The 14,972-nt window shown below is 43.8% G+C and overlaps 1 protein-coding gene across 1 annotated transcript in view; it reads right to left on the bottom strand.

Annotated features, from left to right (window-relative positions):
• Window positions 1–5,671: 5,671 nt before the first annotated feature.
• The window catches only part of SLC25A17 (solute carrier family 25 member 17), an 80,698-nt gene continuing 71,397 nt past the window's right edge, over window positions 5,672–14,972 (bottom strand). The window contains exon 9 of the mRNA XM_087448882.1: window positions 5,672–6,356. Within this exon, the coding sequence (XP_087305008.1) occupies window positions 6,353–6,356 (4 nt within the window). The 3' untranslated portion in view covers window positions 5,672–6,352. The remainder of the gene's footprint in view (window positions 6,357–14,972) is intronic.

Here is a 14,972-nt window from a genome sequence, read left to right as displayed (position 1 = left end):
TCCGGATGAGGCCTGAGATTCTGCATTCCTAATGAGCCCCCGCATGATGCTGAAGCTGCTGGTCCACAGACCACACTGTGAACAGTGACAACTACGTGGTGGTCCCTCTCTGCAAGGTCCACAGATACGCCAGGGACATGACAGGGAATGTGAGACTGAGGTTAGCTCTGGGTGCTGGAGGAGCAGGAGGGACAGAGCCCATAACTGCCTGGGGGAGTTCACAGAGACCTCCCAGTACGTGTAAAGCACAGTGAAGGGGGCCACACAATCTGAGCTTCTAGAAAGATCGTTCTGGGAATGGCCTGCTGTGTGGGAAATGGAAAGGAGGGGCCAGACACGGCAGAGGGGCAGCAAGGAGGCTCTTGCAATAATCAGGACAAGATATGATAAGATCTGAAGTAGGACAGAGGCACCAGGCTGGAGAGGAAGGGGAAGGGTTAGAGACGCATAGGAGGTGGAACAGAGGGGCGTGGTTTAACTGGCTGTGGGTGTGATGGAGAAGGAGGATGCAAACCCCATCCCCAGACCCCTAGGTCTGACAGGTGGGGGGATTGAGAAATAACCTTCCTAGAAGGGAAGAGCAAGGAGAAGAGAGAATGTGCAGAGGGGAGAATGAGGAACATGGTTTACCACTGAACAGGGTTCCAATGAGAAAGGTTTGTGTGAGCGGCTCTTGGTGGGAGGCAGGTGTGAAAAGGAGCAGAGGGCAACATGGGAAGCCCCTGGTGGGTGGAAGCAACTGGGACTTCTTGGCAGGGAGTCGTGTAGCCACACCTGCTGGTTCATCACGGGGAGCCCCAGGCCCCCAGGGTGGCAGCCTGCAACCGGACACCCATCTCATGCTAAAAAGCAATGGCCTCTGGTGGATGGCAACGGGCTCTCTGCTCAGGTCCATGGTTTAGTTCTGCTTCTATCTGTATCAGCTCCTTCTTTCTACTGTTACTTGAGTTTATTGGGTTGGATGTTTATCTCATTACTTTTAGCCTTTCTTCTCTTCTAATACAAGCATTTAAGGCCATAAATTTCCCTTGAAGTATGGCTTTTATGGCATCTCACAAGTTTCAATATGAGGCATGTTCACTATCATTCAATTCTAAATAATTTAAATATCCATTATGATTTCTTCTTTGACCCATGAGTTATTGAGAGGTGTTTTAAAAGTTTCCAATATATGTTTTTAAAATGTATCTCTTCCTTATTCATTTCTAACTTATCTGAATGGTGGACAGAGAACAGGGTCTGTATAACACTGACTCAGTGACATTCGTTGAGACTTACTTTACAGCCTTGTGTGTAGTTAATTTTTGAGGATGTTCCATGTGAACTTGAAAGAATGCATATTCCCTAATTTTGGTCTGGAGTTCTGCATATTCATTCATGTGCTCAGCAAATGACTGAGTGCTTCCTTTGTACCAAGCACTGTTACAGGTAAGGGGAATATAGCAGAATGAAACAGATAAACATCCTTGCTCCCAAGACTCATTCTAGGAGGGTGAGGCAGGCAATAAACAACATAAGTAAAGTTTAATAATTATTGTAAAAGTTTATATAGTGCTTACTATGTGCCAGGCATTATTTTCAGTGCTATATTTATATGGACTCATTAATTCTCATAACAACTCCAAAGATAGGGATTACTATTATTATTCCCATTTTAGAGTTGATGATAATGAGGTATAGAAAGATTAAATAATTTGACCAAGGTTATATAGCTAATAAGTGGCAGGGCTGGGATTCAAATCCAGGCAATTAGATACCAGAATATAAGAATCAGAATGTAAAATAATGATATACAAAATTTAAGAAAAGAGACAGAATAAAAATGAGCAAAAAACTATTAAAAAATGAGCAGGCAGGGGCTGGCCCCATGGGCTAGTGGTTAAGTTCGGCACACTCTGCTTTGGCGGCCCGGGTTTGGTTCCCAGGTGTGGACCTACACCACTTATTGGCAGCCATGCTGAGGCAGCGACCCACAAGCAAAATAGAAGAAGATTGGCACAGATGTTAGCTCAGGGCAAATCTTCCTCAGCAAAAAAAAAAAAAAAAAAAAAGTGAGCCAGCAATTTAAAAAAAAGAACTAACTAGAACTGTAAAAATATATATACTATGGATGGGTTAAGCAGGAGATTATAGACAATTTGAAGAGAAATTAGTGAATTGGACCTGAAGCTATTATACACCACACCACACAGAGAGATAACAAGATGAAAAATATCAAAGAGAGTAACCTTGAAAGGAAAGAAAGTTCTAGTATATGTCTACTCAGAGTCCAAAAAGGAACAACAGACGAGAATGGAAGAGAGGAACTATTTGGAGAGATAAGAGCTGAGAATTTACAGAAAAATGCACATAAATACATCAGTGCAAATGTCTCCAGGGATACTCCCCATAGCTCTCTGGAGGTCCATGGAGTCTAGGTTAAGGACCCCTGTATAACAGGCACTGCTAATTGCCCATTTACATTCTATTTTCCTCTTTCCTCTATTAAAGTCCCCAAGTTTATTTGGGGTAGCACCTACCTTGCCCCTTGGGATGGCCATGTGACTTGGTTCTGGACAATGAGATAAAACGCTTTTAGAAAAGGGAAAAACTCAGCTGACATGTTTCTTTTACCTTTTGCCCTTAGCCATCCTACCTGGAACTTGGATGCAATGATTGGAAGTTCAGCAGCCATCTTATGACCATGTGGATGGAAGCTCATGCTAAGGATGGTCAAATAGAAGATAGAAAGCCTGAATGCCAGCCGTGGACTGACTCCTCCAGATTTGGTGTATAAGAAAAATTACTCCCTTTTGGTAAAGGCACCATGGTTAGATTTCTAGTATGTGCAGCCAAACACAATCCTCACTGATACCACCTGCCTTCCATTTTACCCAGAACACCAGACAGTCTACAGACGAGGGAGAGGTAGAAAGTAACAGATCAGTCAAGATTTATGCTCACTTTAGACCTCAGCCTTTCAAGAAATGGTGATTACCTCTTGTTCCATGACACCACTCTCAGCCCAAGGAAAAAGCAAGAACAGCAAGAAAACAATTTTTTATTTTTTTTTTTGCTGAGGAAGATTGGCCCTGAGCTAACATGTGTGCCAGTCTTCCTCTATTTTATATGTGGGATGTTGCCACAGCATGGCCTGATGAGGGGTGTGTAGGTCTGCACCCAGGATCTGACCCTGCAAACCCTGGGGTCACTGAAGCAGAGTGTGCAAACTTAACCACTACGCCACTGGGCCAGCCCAAGAAAACAGTTTTAAGCCCAAGTTTTCATCCCTATAATCTTTCTTTTTATAGAATTATATTCTTTAGGAAAATGTTATCTCACCATCCTGGACTCCTTCTGTTTCTCTGACTGTACCCAAACAATGAAGCACAGACCGTGATTGCTGCTCTGGGCTTTGTCAAAGGCCTGGGCTTCTTTCTCCCTAATGTTTGATCTTACTTTTTCTTCCTCCTCCCACCCTCATTTTCATTCTCCTTTACTTCCTCACCCTTTACCTCTCCCATCCCTTAGCCCCGCCATCTGGATGCTGCTCAATCCATGAAAAGGTATGACTGGCCTCTGGCCCTGTGGCCTCAGGTGAGGATGGGACAAGGTTCCATCTCAAAGCCTTTAACTGTTGCACCTTGAAAACTTACTCAGTGGCGGCCAACCATGTCAAGGAGAGAAGTCAGAATTTCCAAAGTCACAGAGCCCTAAAAATGCCGTTTTCAAAATCAGTAATTCCCCTGTTACACTGAATAAGAGCCTCCAGATGTCATAATATCACAGTGCAACAAATTAGGCCTTCATTTCCAAACATGGCCTTGATGTGATGGTACCAGTCCTTTATTATCTTTTTGGTATACACTCGTAGCAGTATTTTATTCCCACTGGCTTCAAGAAATGCCCCTGAAGGTCTTAGGTGAGAGCCACAGATGGGTCTCCCTCTTTCAGGAAATCTGATGTTGCCTAAATCAGGGCTTCCAGCCATACCAAGGTATACCACGAAAGACTCTTGATTTTGCAAATATGGTAAAGGAATCAGCTTGGGAAGCAGACATCTCTGTCCTTCTCTCCTTTCCACTTCTATGAAGGAGAGACAGTGCAAGGAAAAGAACAAAATCCAGCCTTGAGATGAGCAGGCCCCGTACACGGACAGAGAGTTAGGGACATTCAGCTGCGAATGCCACGTGAAAGAGAGCTCGGGAGGGCCAGCTGCACCATAAACTCAACACTCTCTGAAATTGCCAGTGTCTGGATGAGGAACAATCATAAAAGCTCTGTGCCAGTCTGAGCTAAGTGATTTTCAAGCTAAGGCCTACTCATAAATTCCTTTGAAGAAAGGGAGACAACGATTGTTTTAAAAACAAGTGTTGTCTTTGAAATTTGGAAAATAGGATGGTCAGAGGGTTCCTTAAACCTAGAAACCCTTCCTTCTCCCAGGATCTACCCCCAACACAAACCACACAAACAGAAGCACCTGCCAAAAACAAGTCAATTATTGTGAAAAACAGTTAAATTATTTATACCTGTTGAAAGCAGCCTTTCAAAGGGAAGTTTCGCGTAAGACAGTCCATCAGAAGCCACGGTGTTGAACACCTTGTTAGTGAACTCGAGCTCTTTGTCTTCCTGTTTTGCTAAGGGCGTGGACTTTTGACTTTCCTAATCATTAGCTGTGGCTGTCTAGTGAGATCCCACTAGGCCTGGCTTGTTTATACTTTCCTGAGTGACATTTCCCCCATTTTAATGGCCTAAAAGCATAATGAGGTGAATGAATCACAAGTAAGAATAAATTTAAAAATCTAGTCAAGAACAAAACTGGACTCATTACCATGAAGAAGTAGCATTCTGATGAGGAAAGGAAATCACCCAAGAACAGGGGAGAATACAGAATGACCACTGCTTACATGTGATGCTTATGACAGGCCAGGCACTATTCTAAGCACTTATGTGTATTCACTCATTGAGTCCTAGTAAAAACATTTTACAGAAGAGGAAACTGAGGCACAGAGAGGTTAAGAAATTTTCTGAAAATCACACAGCTAGGAAGTGACCAAGTTGGTATGTAACTGAGGCAGCCTGGCTCGAGCCTGGACTGACCCAGCCCCTTTAAAGAAGGGGAATGGGGAAGGCATAGAAAGAAGTTAAACAGATATAAAGAAAAGGACATTCATATTTCTAAATGCACATCGATCAAAGTATTAGATTCCTAGGGATGCTGTAACAAATAACTAGACTTGGTGGTTTAAAGCAACAGACATTTCTCCTCTTACAGTTCTGGAGGCCAGAGTCCAAAATCAAGGTGTCAGCAGGGTCGTGCTCTCTCGGACTGCTCCGGGGAAGAATCCTTCCTTGTCTCCTCCAGCATCTAGAGGCTCCAGGTATGCCTGGGCTTGTGGTCGCCAGCTCTAACCTCTGTCATTCCAGGGCCTTCACTGTGTGTCCCTCCTCTGTGTATCTCCTGTAAGGACACTTGTCATGGGATTCAGGGCCAACTGGATAACCCAGGATGATCTCATCTTAAGATCTTTAACTTAATCACATCTGCAAAGACTCTTTTTCCAAGTAAGGTCACATTCACAGGTTCCAGGGGTAAGATGTGGACATATCATTTTGGGGATCACTATTCAACCCACCACAATCAATTAGGACTTTATGATGTTGTGAAAAATGAGACAACTCTCAAACTGGCTGAAATACCAAACTAGATCTATTGGCTCACGTAGCTGAGCAGTCCAGGGGAGCTCTGGCTTCAGGCGAGGCATTCAGGGCTGGCTCCTTCTCAGCAGGCTCTTCCCTTACGGTCTGAAAGGGCAGTCAGCAGCTCCTGGGGCTACATGATTCCTTGTTCAAGTCCACATGGACGACAGAAGCTTCTCCTTCCCAGGAACCCCCAGCCCATGTTTCTTTGACTCCCGTCAGCTCAGACTAAGGTCCATGCCCACCAGCAGACCCACCCCTGTGACTACAGGGTGGGGAATGTCGGCTAGTCTAGGCCAATAGGAACCATGCCTGGAGGCAGAGATGGTGTCCCCCACTCAGAGTTCATGGTTAAGAGCAGGACAGCCCCACTTAAAATCAAGGTTCTGTTGGGAGACAACCAACGAATGTCCCCTGTGGGCCCTGAGTCCTTCCTTCAACTTCTCAGGTGGGCGTGACTTCTCTCATTTTACAGATGTTGAAACAGAGGTTCAGGAATATGGACTACTTGCTCAAAGTCACTCACTAATAAAAGAAGCAGAACCAACATTGAAACTCAGGTCTGTTTGACTCCAAAGCCTTTCTCCTGCGAGCGGCCAGCCCCAGGGCCCGGTCTCCCTTCTGCCTTGTAGCCTCAGGTACTGTCCTTGGAGCTGTGATGGCTAAGTATGGGTCAGCTGAAAATGAAGTAAAAAATGTTAAGGAAAATTACCACAACCAGATAGCTCTCCATAGAACTAATGAAAGAGTCTGAGATAAAAGATACCCACAATACAAAAACTAAATTCTACCTCACCTAACACTCAGCTTGATGGCCATTGATACTTTCATTCCAAAACTGTAAGAGTCTCCTAATGTGCTGGCAAACTTGGTTGAAAAGCGATATTCAATATATTAATTTCTGCTTTCCCCATTGTATCAGTGAGGAAATTAATTCTCTTCAGGACCGCTGGACCCCGGCTCCCTCATCATTTATCCCACAGAGGCAGGTCAACAATCCTGGCACTGCTGGGTGACAGAAGCGATGGCAGGATCCAGGCCCTGGGCGGGTGGAGTTTGCCAGCACTGAGAAGTTGTGATTTTCATAAAATCACGCAACCTATTATTATAGAAGGAGCTTTAAAGGTTTTCCAGTTCATCCTTTTACTTAGCATAGGATCACCTTCACTTCAGGGCAGAGACTATGTTATTCCTCTCTGTGTTCTGAGCACTGCCCAGGGTCTGGCCCCAGCGTAGGTGTTCAATCAATGTCTGTCGAATAAATGAATGAATGAAGAAACACACATTTTCTAGAGCATACAAAACTGATCACATTCTTAGGGCCTGAGTCACCTGCTTCACACCCATCAAACTCACATGACCAGACTCAAAAACGGCTGTACTTTATGGCAGAATACAGAAAGCAGAAAGCATATATTCCTTTGCATGAGGGATGGTGGGGAGGGGGTGTGTTATGTAGGTCTCCAGAATGACAAAATGTGGCAGCTATTGGGAAGAGGTTGAAAAAATCGTTGTAATATTTTGGTTTATAAAATTCTTGTGGGAGGAGTTGGGGAAGATGGTGGAATAGGAAGGAATCTGTCTCCCCATCTAGACAACAACTGCACTGGCAGAGCTGTCTGATGTAACTATTCTGGAACTCTGGAGTGTACCAAAGGCTTGCAACTTCCAGGGGAAGGCTCGAACAGTAAATCGCAACAGAGTGAAAGCAATCTACAGAACTGGAGAAACCATTCGCAAATCACAAGTCTGATAAGGGATATATGAGTCATATCCAGAACATACAGAGACCTCCTAAAAACCCAACAGCCCCATTCAAAAATAGGCAAAGGATTGAATAGACATTTCTCCAAAGATATACAAATGGCCAATAAGCACTTGAAAAGATGCTCACCGCCACTGATCATTAGCGAAATGCAAATTAAAACTACCATGAGATACCACCTCGCACCCATTAGGATGGCTACTATCAAACAAAACAAAAACAAAAAGAGAAAATAACAAGTGTTGGCTAGGATGTAGAGGCATTAGAACCCTTGCGGGTGGGAATGTAAAGTGGTACAGCCCCTGCAAAAAACAGTATGGTGATTCTTCAAAAAATTAAAAATACAATTACCATATGATCCGGCAATACCACTTTGGGGTATACAACTAAAAGAATTGAAAGCAGGGTCTTGAAGAGATATTTGTACACCCATCTTCATAGATAGCAGCATTATTCACAATAGCCAAAAAGTGGAAGCAACCCAAGTGTTCCTCAACAGATGAAGAGATAAGCAAAATGTGGTCTATATGTACAATGGAATATTATTCAGTCTTAAAAAGGAAGGAAATTCTGACACATGCTACAATATGAATGAACTTTTAAGACACTGTGCTAAGTGAAATAAGCCAGTCAAAAAAGACAAATAGTGTGTGATTCCACTTATATGAGGTTCCTAGAGTAGTCAAAATCACAGATACAGAAAGTAGAATGGTGGCTTCCAGGGACTGGGGGGAGGGGGAAATGGGGAGTTAGTGTTTAGTGGGTTCAGAGTTTCAGTTTTACAAGATGACAAGAGTTATGGAGATGGATGGTGGTGATGGTTACACAACATTATGACTATTTAATACCACTGAACTGTACACATAAAAATGGTTAAGATGGTAAATTTTATGTTATGTGAATTTTGCCACAATAAAAAAATAATTAAAAAATTTTGTGTAAGTCTCTTTCTGGGCCAGGCCTGGACTAGAACATCGCTCATTTCCCAGGCTCAGCAAAATGGATGCCATAGGATCAATTAAGAGTGTTTGGACCACAGCAAGTGTCTGTTTCATTCCACTACCCTGGATCTCAGAAGTCACAATTACTTAAAAATCAACAAGATGGGGAGAGAGGTGGGCAGTTGAGGTCTCACGTTGGCAGCACCCTTTTCCAATATCCAGTTACCCAGAGGGCTCGGTGAGCTTGGAATCACATGCTCCCAGTGGGGCTCTGCTTCCCCACTCTAGGCACTTAGCACAATGAGCTCTAATAGTCTGTTTATTGTTCTGTCTCCCCCCGCAGAATGGGAAAGGTGAGGGCAGAGCCTACTCTTCAACTCCTAGAGTGTGATACATAGTACCTGGTACACAGTAAGCACTCCATATGTGTTTGCTGAATAAATGAGTAAATGATGATCTCTGCTCCACGGCTGTATGTACTGTGCTAGTGACCACAATATTCTCACCCACCAGATTTGGCATCTCTCCTCCCTTAGCCAGTACTGGGGAATTACTGCTAATTTCTTTCTTTTTGCTGTCCTTTTCTAAAGGGCACGTAGTCTTTCTTCAGCTTCCCAGTATTATTTATTAGACCTTGGCTGATTTTACATTCTGTTTTGTCTTGTTGAGACAACACTCTTGTAACCATGATTAATTCCAGCCAAGTCTTGCTTTGATTTAGAAGACACCATATTCCTGAAGGAGCAGGTCTAGTCTCATCCCATTAAGGAATGATTTTACTAGTTTAAATTCTCACAGGGAAATTGGATCTTTCAGTTCTGGGGGTGCCGCAGAGGAAGTGAATGCCCCTAAGAGGAGCTGGCACAGGGGAAACCTGCCGGTGAGGCAGGGGCTGAATTCTTTGCCCCCTTTCTCCCTAACCCTGGCCAGCACAGGTGTCACGGTGCCTTCCCTGTCCCCCTCAAGAGGAAGGCCAGGAGAAACGTATTCACACCATAGTGATAGACTCAATATATTATAGCCTCTACAAAAGTGGTGTTGTCATTTTGCAAAACCTAATAAATTAATAAATCTAGGCAATGATCATCAATGGCTGCTAATGTCCCCAAAAGAGAGACAATCAGGCCTGACAGAAGAACTGCACCACCTAGTCTTGCCAAAAAAATCAAACCTGAATGTGATCGGGCCTCCGTATGCAAGTAACATTTTACAGAAAATACAGGGGACAGGGGAACACATTCAAGCGCCATCACGGGGATGCCATCAGCTCATTCCATACTATGGGAAATGCTACAGGGCTAATGAGCGGATTTCTTAAATAATGGACAGAGAGAGAGAGAGAGAGAATTAGACATATCAATCTATGACATTGTATAGGTTTTATTTTTTGTGTATGTGAGGAAGATCGGCCCTGAGCTAACATCTGCCAATCCTCCTCTTTTTGCTGAGGAAGACTGGCCCTGGGCTAACATCCATGCCCATCTTCCTCCACTTTATATGGGACGCTGCCACAGCATGGCCTGACAAGCGGTGCATCAGTGCACGCCCGGGATCCGAACCGGCGAACCCCGGGCTGCTGCAGTGGAGTGCGCGCACCTAACCACTTGTGCCACTGGGCCGGCCCCTTCTAGGTCTTATTGATTCTGATTTGAATAATTTCTAAAAACTTATGAGACAATAATGATGGAAATTGAACACTGACTAGATATTTGACGATATTAAGGAATGACTGTTCATTGAGGGGGGTGAAAATACTACTGTGGTTATTTTTCTAAAAAGGAACCTTGTCTTTTAGAAAGATATTCTGAAATATTTGCAGATGAAATGTCATGAGGTCTGAGATTTGCTTCAAAATAACCGGGGAGGGGGTAATGCCCACATCCAGGTAATCACTAAGTCCTGTAGGTTTTATCCTTGTAAATAGTTCTCAGATTCATCTTTTCATTTCTCCTAGAGGCCCCTTCTAACTTGCTTCCAATCTCAAACCACTCAATCCCTCTTCCCTCAGCAACTGGAGTGATCTGTCTAAAATAACCATTGCATTCTCCTCCTTAAACCTCCCGGTAGTTCCCCACTGTCCACAGGATGACGCCAGCTCCCTATTCAAGGCCCTCGGCGATGTGCTCTCGTCGCCCTGTCAGTCGCATCTCTTGCTGCTCCCTGTACCACACATTACACAGATAACCCTGAACTGCTTGTCATTTTTACATACACCATTATCTCCTGCCAGCACCATACCCTTCCACCTTGCCTCTCTTTAAGAGTCACTGTGGTATTACCTCCTCCAGGAAACATCCTTTGCCTCTTTCCTCTCACCCCCACCGTCCACTTCAGGATGGCTAGGGTCCTCATCCTGTGTATATTTCCACAGTTTAACTTACTACATGGTATTGTAATTATTTATTTTTGTGTCTTTCTATACCCTTTAGATTATGAGCTTCTTGAGGTTAGGGACCATGTCTTATTCATCTCTTTATTCCCAATACCTAGTATAGGGCCAGGTGCACATAGGTGCCCAATAAATATCTGGGACAGGACAACACTGGACACAGATGATTCAGCTTCTAATGGGTGAGTTTCAGACATTAACAAGAGTAACTGATAGAGGACGTCTTCCTGGTGTCCTTCAAAACCCACAGGTTGTACCAAGTGTACAGCCTGCCCTGTGGGCAAGTGTTGAAGAGCGGCAGGGTCACTGGGATCAGGAGGCTCCAGGACCTTCCCCCGTTTTAGTAAGAGGGTAGGAAGGCAGTTCTCTTAGAATTAGTTGAGGAAACATACTCACCATCTATGAGAGTTTGAGGATTTCCTTCAGCAGGTTTCACTAGGTAACAAATGGAGTTTACAATCTATTTTACTTTATGAATCTGCTTCTTAACGTGTCTCCTTGCTTCTACAATTCCTCCCACGTTCTATTCTCCATATGGAACCAGAATGATTCTTTTACATGTAAGTCAGATCCTGAAAGGATATTTACTACTTATGCCATCATAAAATCAAGGCACAAAGTAAAGACAATTTATATTTCATTATTTCACTGATATTCTTTGGATATATAAAAAGTGGAATAAGTCAGAAGACCAGGTACAGTCTCACCTACTACAGTTACTTCTTTGCTGGGTGACCTTGGACAGGAGGCCTCTCCAAGCCTTAGTTTTCTTGATAATAAAATGAAGCTGTAATTTTGATAACCTTTTAGAATGCTTCCAAGTCTAAAAATTTCAGATTTGATGGCTTTGATTAAAAGTCCAAAACCTGGGCTGGCCCTGTGGCTTAGCAGTTAAGTGCACGCGCTCCGCTGCTGGCGGCCGGGGTTCGGATCCCGGGTGCGCACTGACGCACCGCTTCTCCGGCCATGCTGAGGCCGCGTCCCACATACAGCAACTAGAAGGATGTGCAGCTATGACATACAACTATCTACTGGGGCTTTGGGGGAAAAATAGATAAATAAATAAAATTATTAAAAAAAAAAAAAGTCCAGGGCCGGCCCCGTGGCTTAGCGGCTAAGTGCTCGCGCTCCGCTGCTGGCGGCCGGGGATCGGATCCCGGGCGAGCACCGACGCACCGCTTCTCCGGCCGTGCTGGGGCCGCGTCCCACATACAGCAACTGGAATGGATGTGCAACTACGACATGCAACTGTCTACTGGGGCTTTGGGGGAAAAATAAATAAATAAAATCTTTAAAAAAAAAAAAAAAAGTCCAAAACCTTCAGAGTACTAATTCTTGTGGTTATGGTTTAAATCCCTTTGTGGTACCAATTGTATTAGTCTGGATTCTCCAGAGAAATGGAACCAATAGGATGTATTTATAGAGAGAGAGATTTATTTTAAGGAATTGGCTCACGTGATTATGGGCGCTGACAAGTTGGAAATCTGCAGGGAAGGTTGGCAGGCTGGAAATTCTGACAGGAGTCAATACTGCAGCCTTGAGTCCTAAGACAGTCTGGAGGCAGAATTCCTTCCTCCTCTGGGGGCCTCAATCTTTTCTCTTAAGGCTTTCAACTGACTAGATGAGGCCCAGCCACATTATGGAGGGTAATCTGCTTTACTCAAAGTCCACTGATTGAAATGTTAATCACATCTAAAAAATATCTTCACAGCAACATCTAGATGGGTGTTTGACTAAACAACTGGGTACCCTAGCCTAGCCATGTTGACACAAAATTAACCACCACACCAGTATAGCCCTCAGGTAGAATCCTTGTTCTTTTCTTTCCACCCTCATGAAGACCCTGCCCTTGTCCCTCAGGATCTCACAGCCCAGCTGGGAGAAGGTTCCCACATGCTCCTGACATGAACAGAGGTATGCATTGGACAGTAGGGGAGTCTGGATGAGGTGCCTTGGAAAAGTTCCCTCTCCTCCCCTGCTCTCCGCTTTGTGCCCCTGGTCTCCAGGAAATGAGAAAAATGACCCTCTGGTCATTTTGATTCATATATTAGGTCCTTGTGAGTTTGATTTGTGTGAATCAGATGAGTCAATCCTCAAGGGCCAAATTAATTTTGTGTTAAGCATAGTGCTAAACATATAGTACGCAGTCAAAAAATATTGAACTGGACAAGCAAACCAACAATTTAATGCAGGGTTCTGAGGAAACAGGTTTGGGGGTGGGCAGAATATTAGGAAAGCGTTCCAGAGAAGGTGAGTTTTGAACTGAATTTGGAAGGTCAGATGAGGAGTTATCTAAGTAGAAAAGGTACGGAGAGCATCCCCGGCAGAGGACCAGCAGATGCAAAAGGAGGGGCATGGGGCACATGCCCGGCAGGCGGGACCAAGGCTGTGTGTTCCCGCAGTGCTCTGTTACAGCGCTCTGACCAACCCCTTCACAGTCATTTGCTCCGTATCTGTACTCCCCACTGAATCATGAGCAAACAGGCAGAGGCCATGTCCCACTTATTTCTGTATTCCCAGCACTTGGCATATGCCTGGCATACGGTTAGGATACTTAATAAATACAGATCAAATGACACTGGGTTCAAGTTCAGAGTTGGTCATAGTGTGGCCTCACCCCTAACTCCTGCCAGCCTTTTGGCAAATCCTAAGGAGGATTGCGTGAGAGAGGGAGACAGATCACCACAACTACTCCCTCTTTACTGTAAAAAACAAAGAGTATGTCCTACTGTTGGTGCAAAAGTAATCCAGTAAAGAACAGAGACTGAAAATAGTTTTTGCAGATGTGGATGATATAAATGTGTTCACACTCATCTAAAAGCCATCCCTTCAATAAATGTTTTTTGAACAAACGAATAATTATATCCCGATTCCTGCTAGATTTAGGTACTGTGCTCAGTCCTAAAGACCATTTTGGCACGAAGGTATTAAAACATGCAATTCTCTATGTACTATCTTTAGTTTTGCATCTAATGCTATAAAAGGACAAAAGACACAGTTGGTGGCCGGGGGAAGCAGTTCTCAGGAATCCCACCGATGTCCCCAGGAGATTTACAACCACAGTGAAGAAGAGAGAAATAAACAAAGACAGCACTACCTCTGCCTCATCCACACCATGGGCCTGGATGAGGTTTCAGTTACTATAGCTACACTTCTGTCTCTAGGGAGCACAACCCACCACACAGTAGCTCCCTCCATAGGCCATTCCAGTCATATGAGATGCAGATCTCTGCCTAAATAGAAATGTTTTCCCTTGGAACTTATAATTAATGAAGTGACACTCAATAGTGTGAACGTGACAGAACAAAATACCATGAGAATAATGGGTCTGCTTCCCTCAGATGGAAATAAACAGGCTACTCCATTTAGGGAACCAAGAGGGAACACAGAACCGGACCCCGCAATTATCCGTTCATTGTGATACATCTTCGGCTATTGGACATGGCGTGCTTCCAGAAGGCACAGGCAGGAGACATGTTGAGAATAAAAAAAGCAAAACCCCTTTCAGATGGAGAATCAGAGCAACGAGTTCACGTTACTCCATCTAATAATAAGAATGATATATCCATACGATGCCTTTTAATGTCTATTACACTTTCTTGCATATTATTGAATTTAATCTAATTCTCTAACATCCTTCTGAGACTGTTATGTACAACACCCACTCTCAGTTACAGAAGAGAAAACCAGGCTTCAAAGACATCATGTGATTTGCCAAAAGCCAGCCAATTAGTGAAAGAACTAAGGAAGCAGCTAGGACTTGAACCCAGGTCTCCTGACCCTATGTCCAGTGAGCTTGCTACAGCACCCAGAGACGATTTTAAAAATAACTCACTCTCCTGTCTGAATCCTTAGGAAAGCAACTTAGACAAAATGATTTTCTAGAAGCAAATATGGAAGTCATCACAGAGCTCTCACAGAGGGCCATGTGAGAGGCTTTTACAAACTGGTATCTCAGAGCCCTAGGAAAGCTCTATGGCATATTTACCAAGACGAATCAGGCTTTCGGCATTTTTGAGGGGAAAAAATTAATGATATGCTAAGTTTATGAGAGGATTTTCCCCCCTGAATCTATTTTCTTTCCTTCGGAATGAAATTAAATTCTAATATTCATAGTGAAGCAACACATTTGTTCCTAAGTAAAATAAAAAACACCATCTAAAGGCATATAAACCGTTAAATCATAGTGGAGGCATAC

The sequence above is a fragment of the Ceratotherium simum genome, chromosome 25 (genome assembly GCF_057802395.1).
Source record: "Ceratotherium simum simum isolate JZ-2026a chromosome 25, ASM5780239v1, whole genome shotgun sequence".
Taxonomy (NCBI): Eukaryota; Metazoa; Chordata; class Mammalia; order Perissodactyla; family Rhinocerotidae; genus Ceratotherium; species Ceratotherium simum.
Note: the sequence above shows the minus strand (reverse complement) of the source record. Positions and strands in the feature narration are given on the sequence as shown.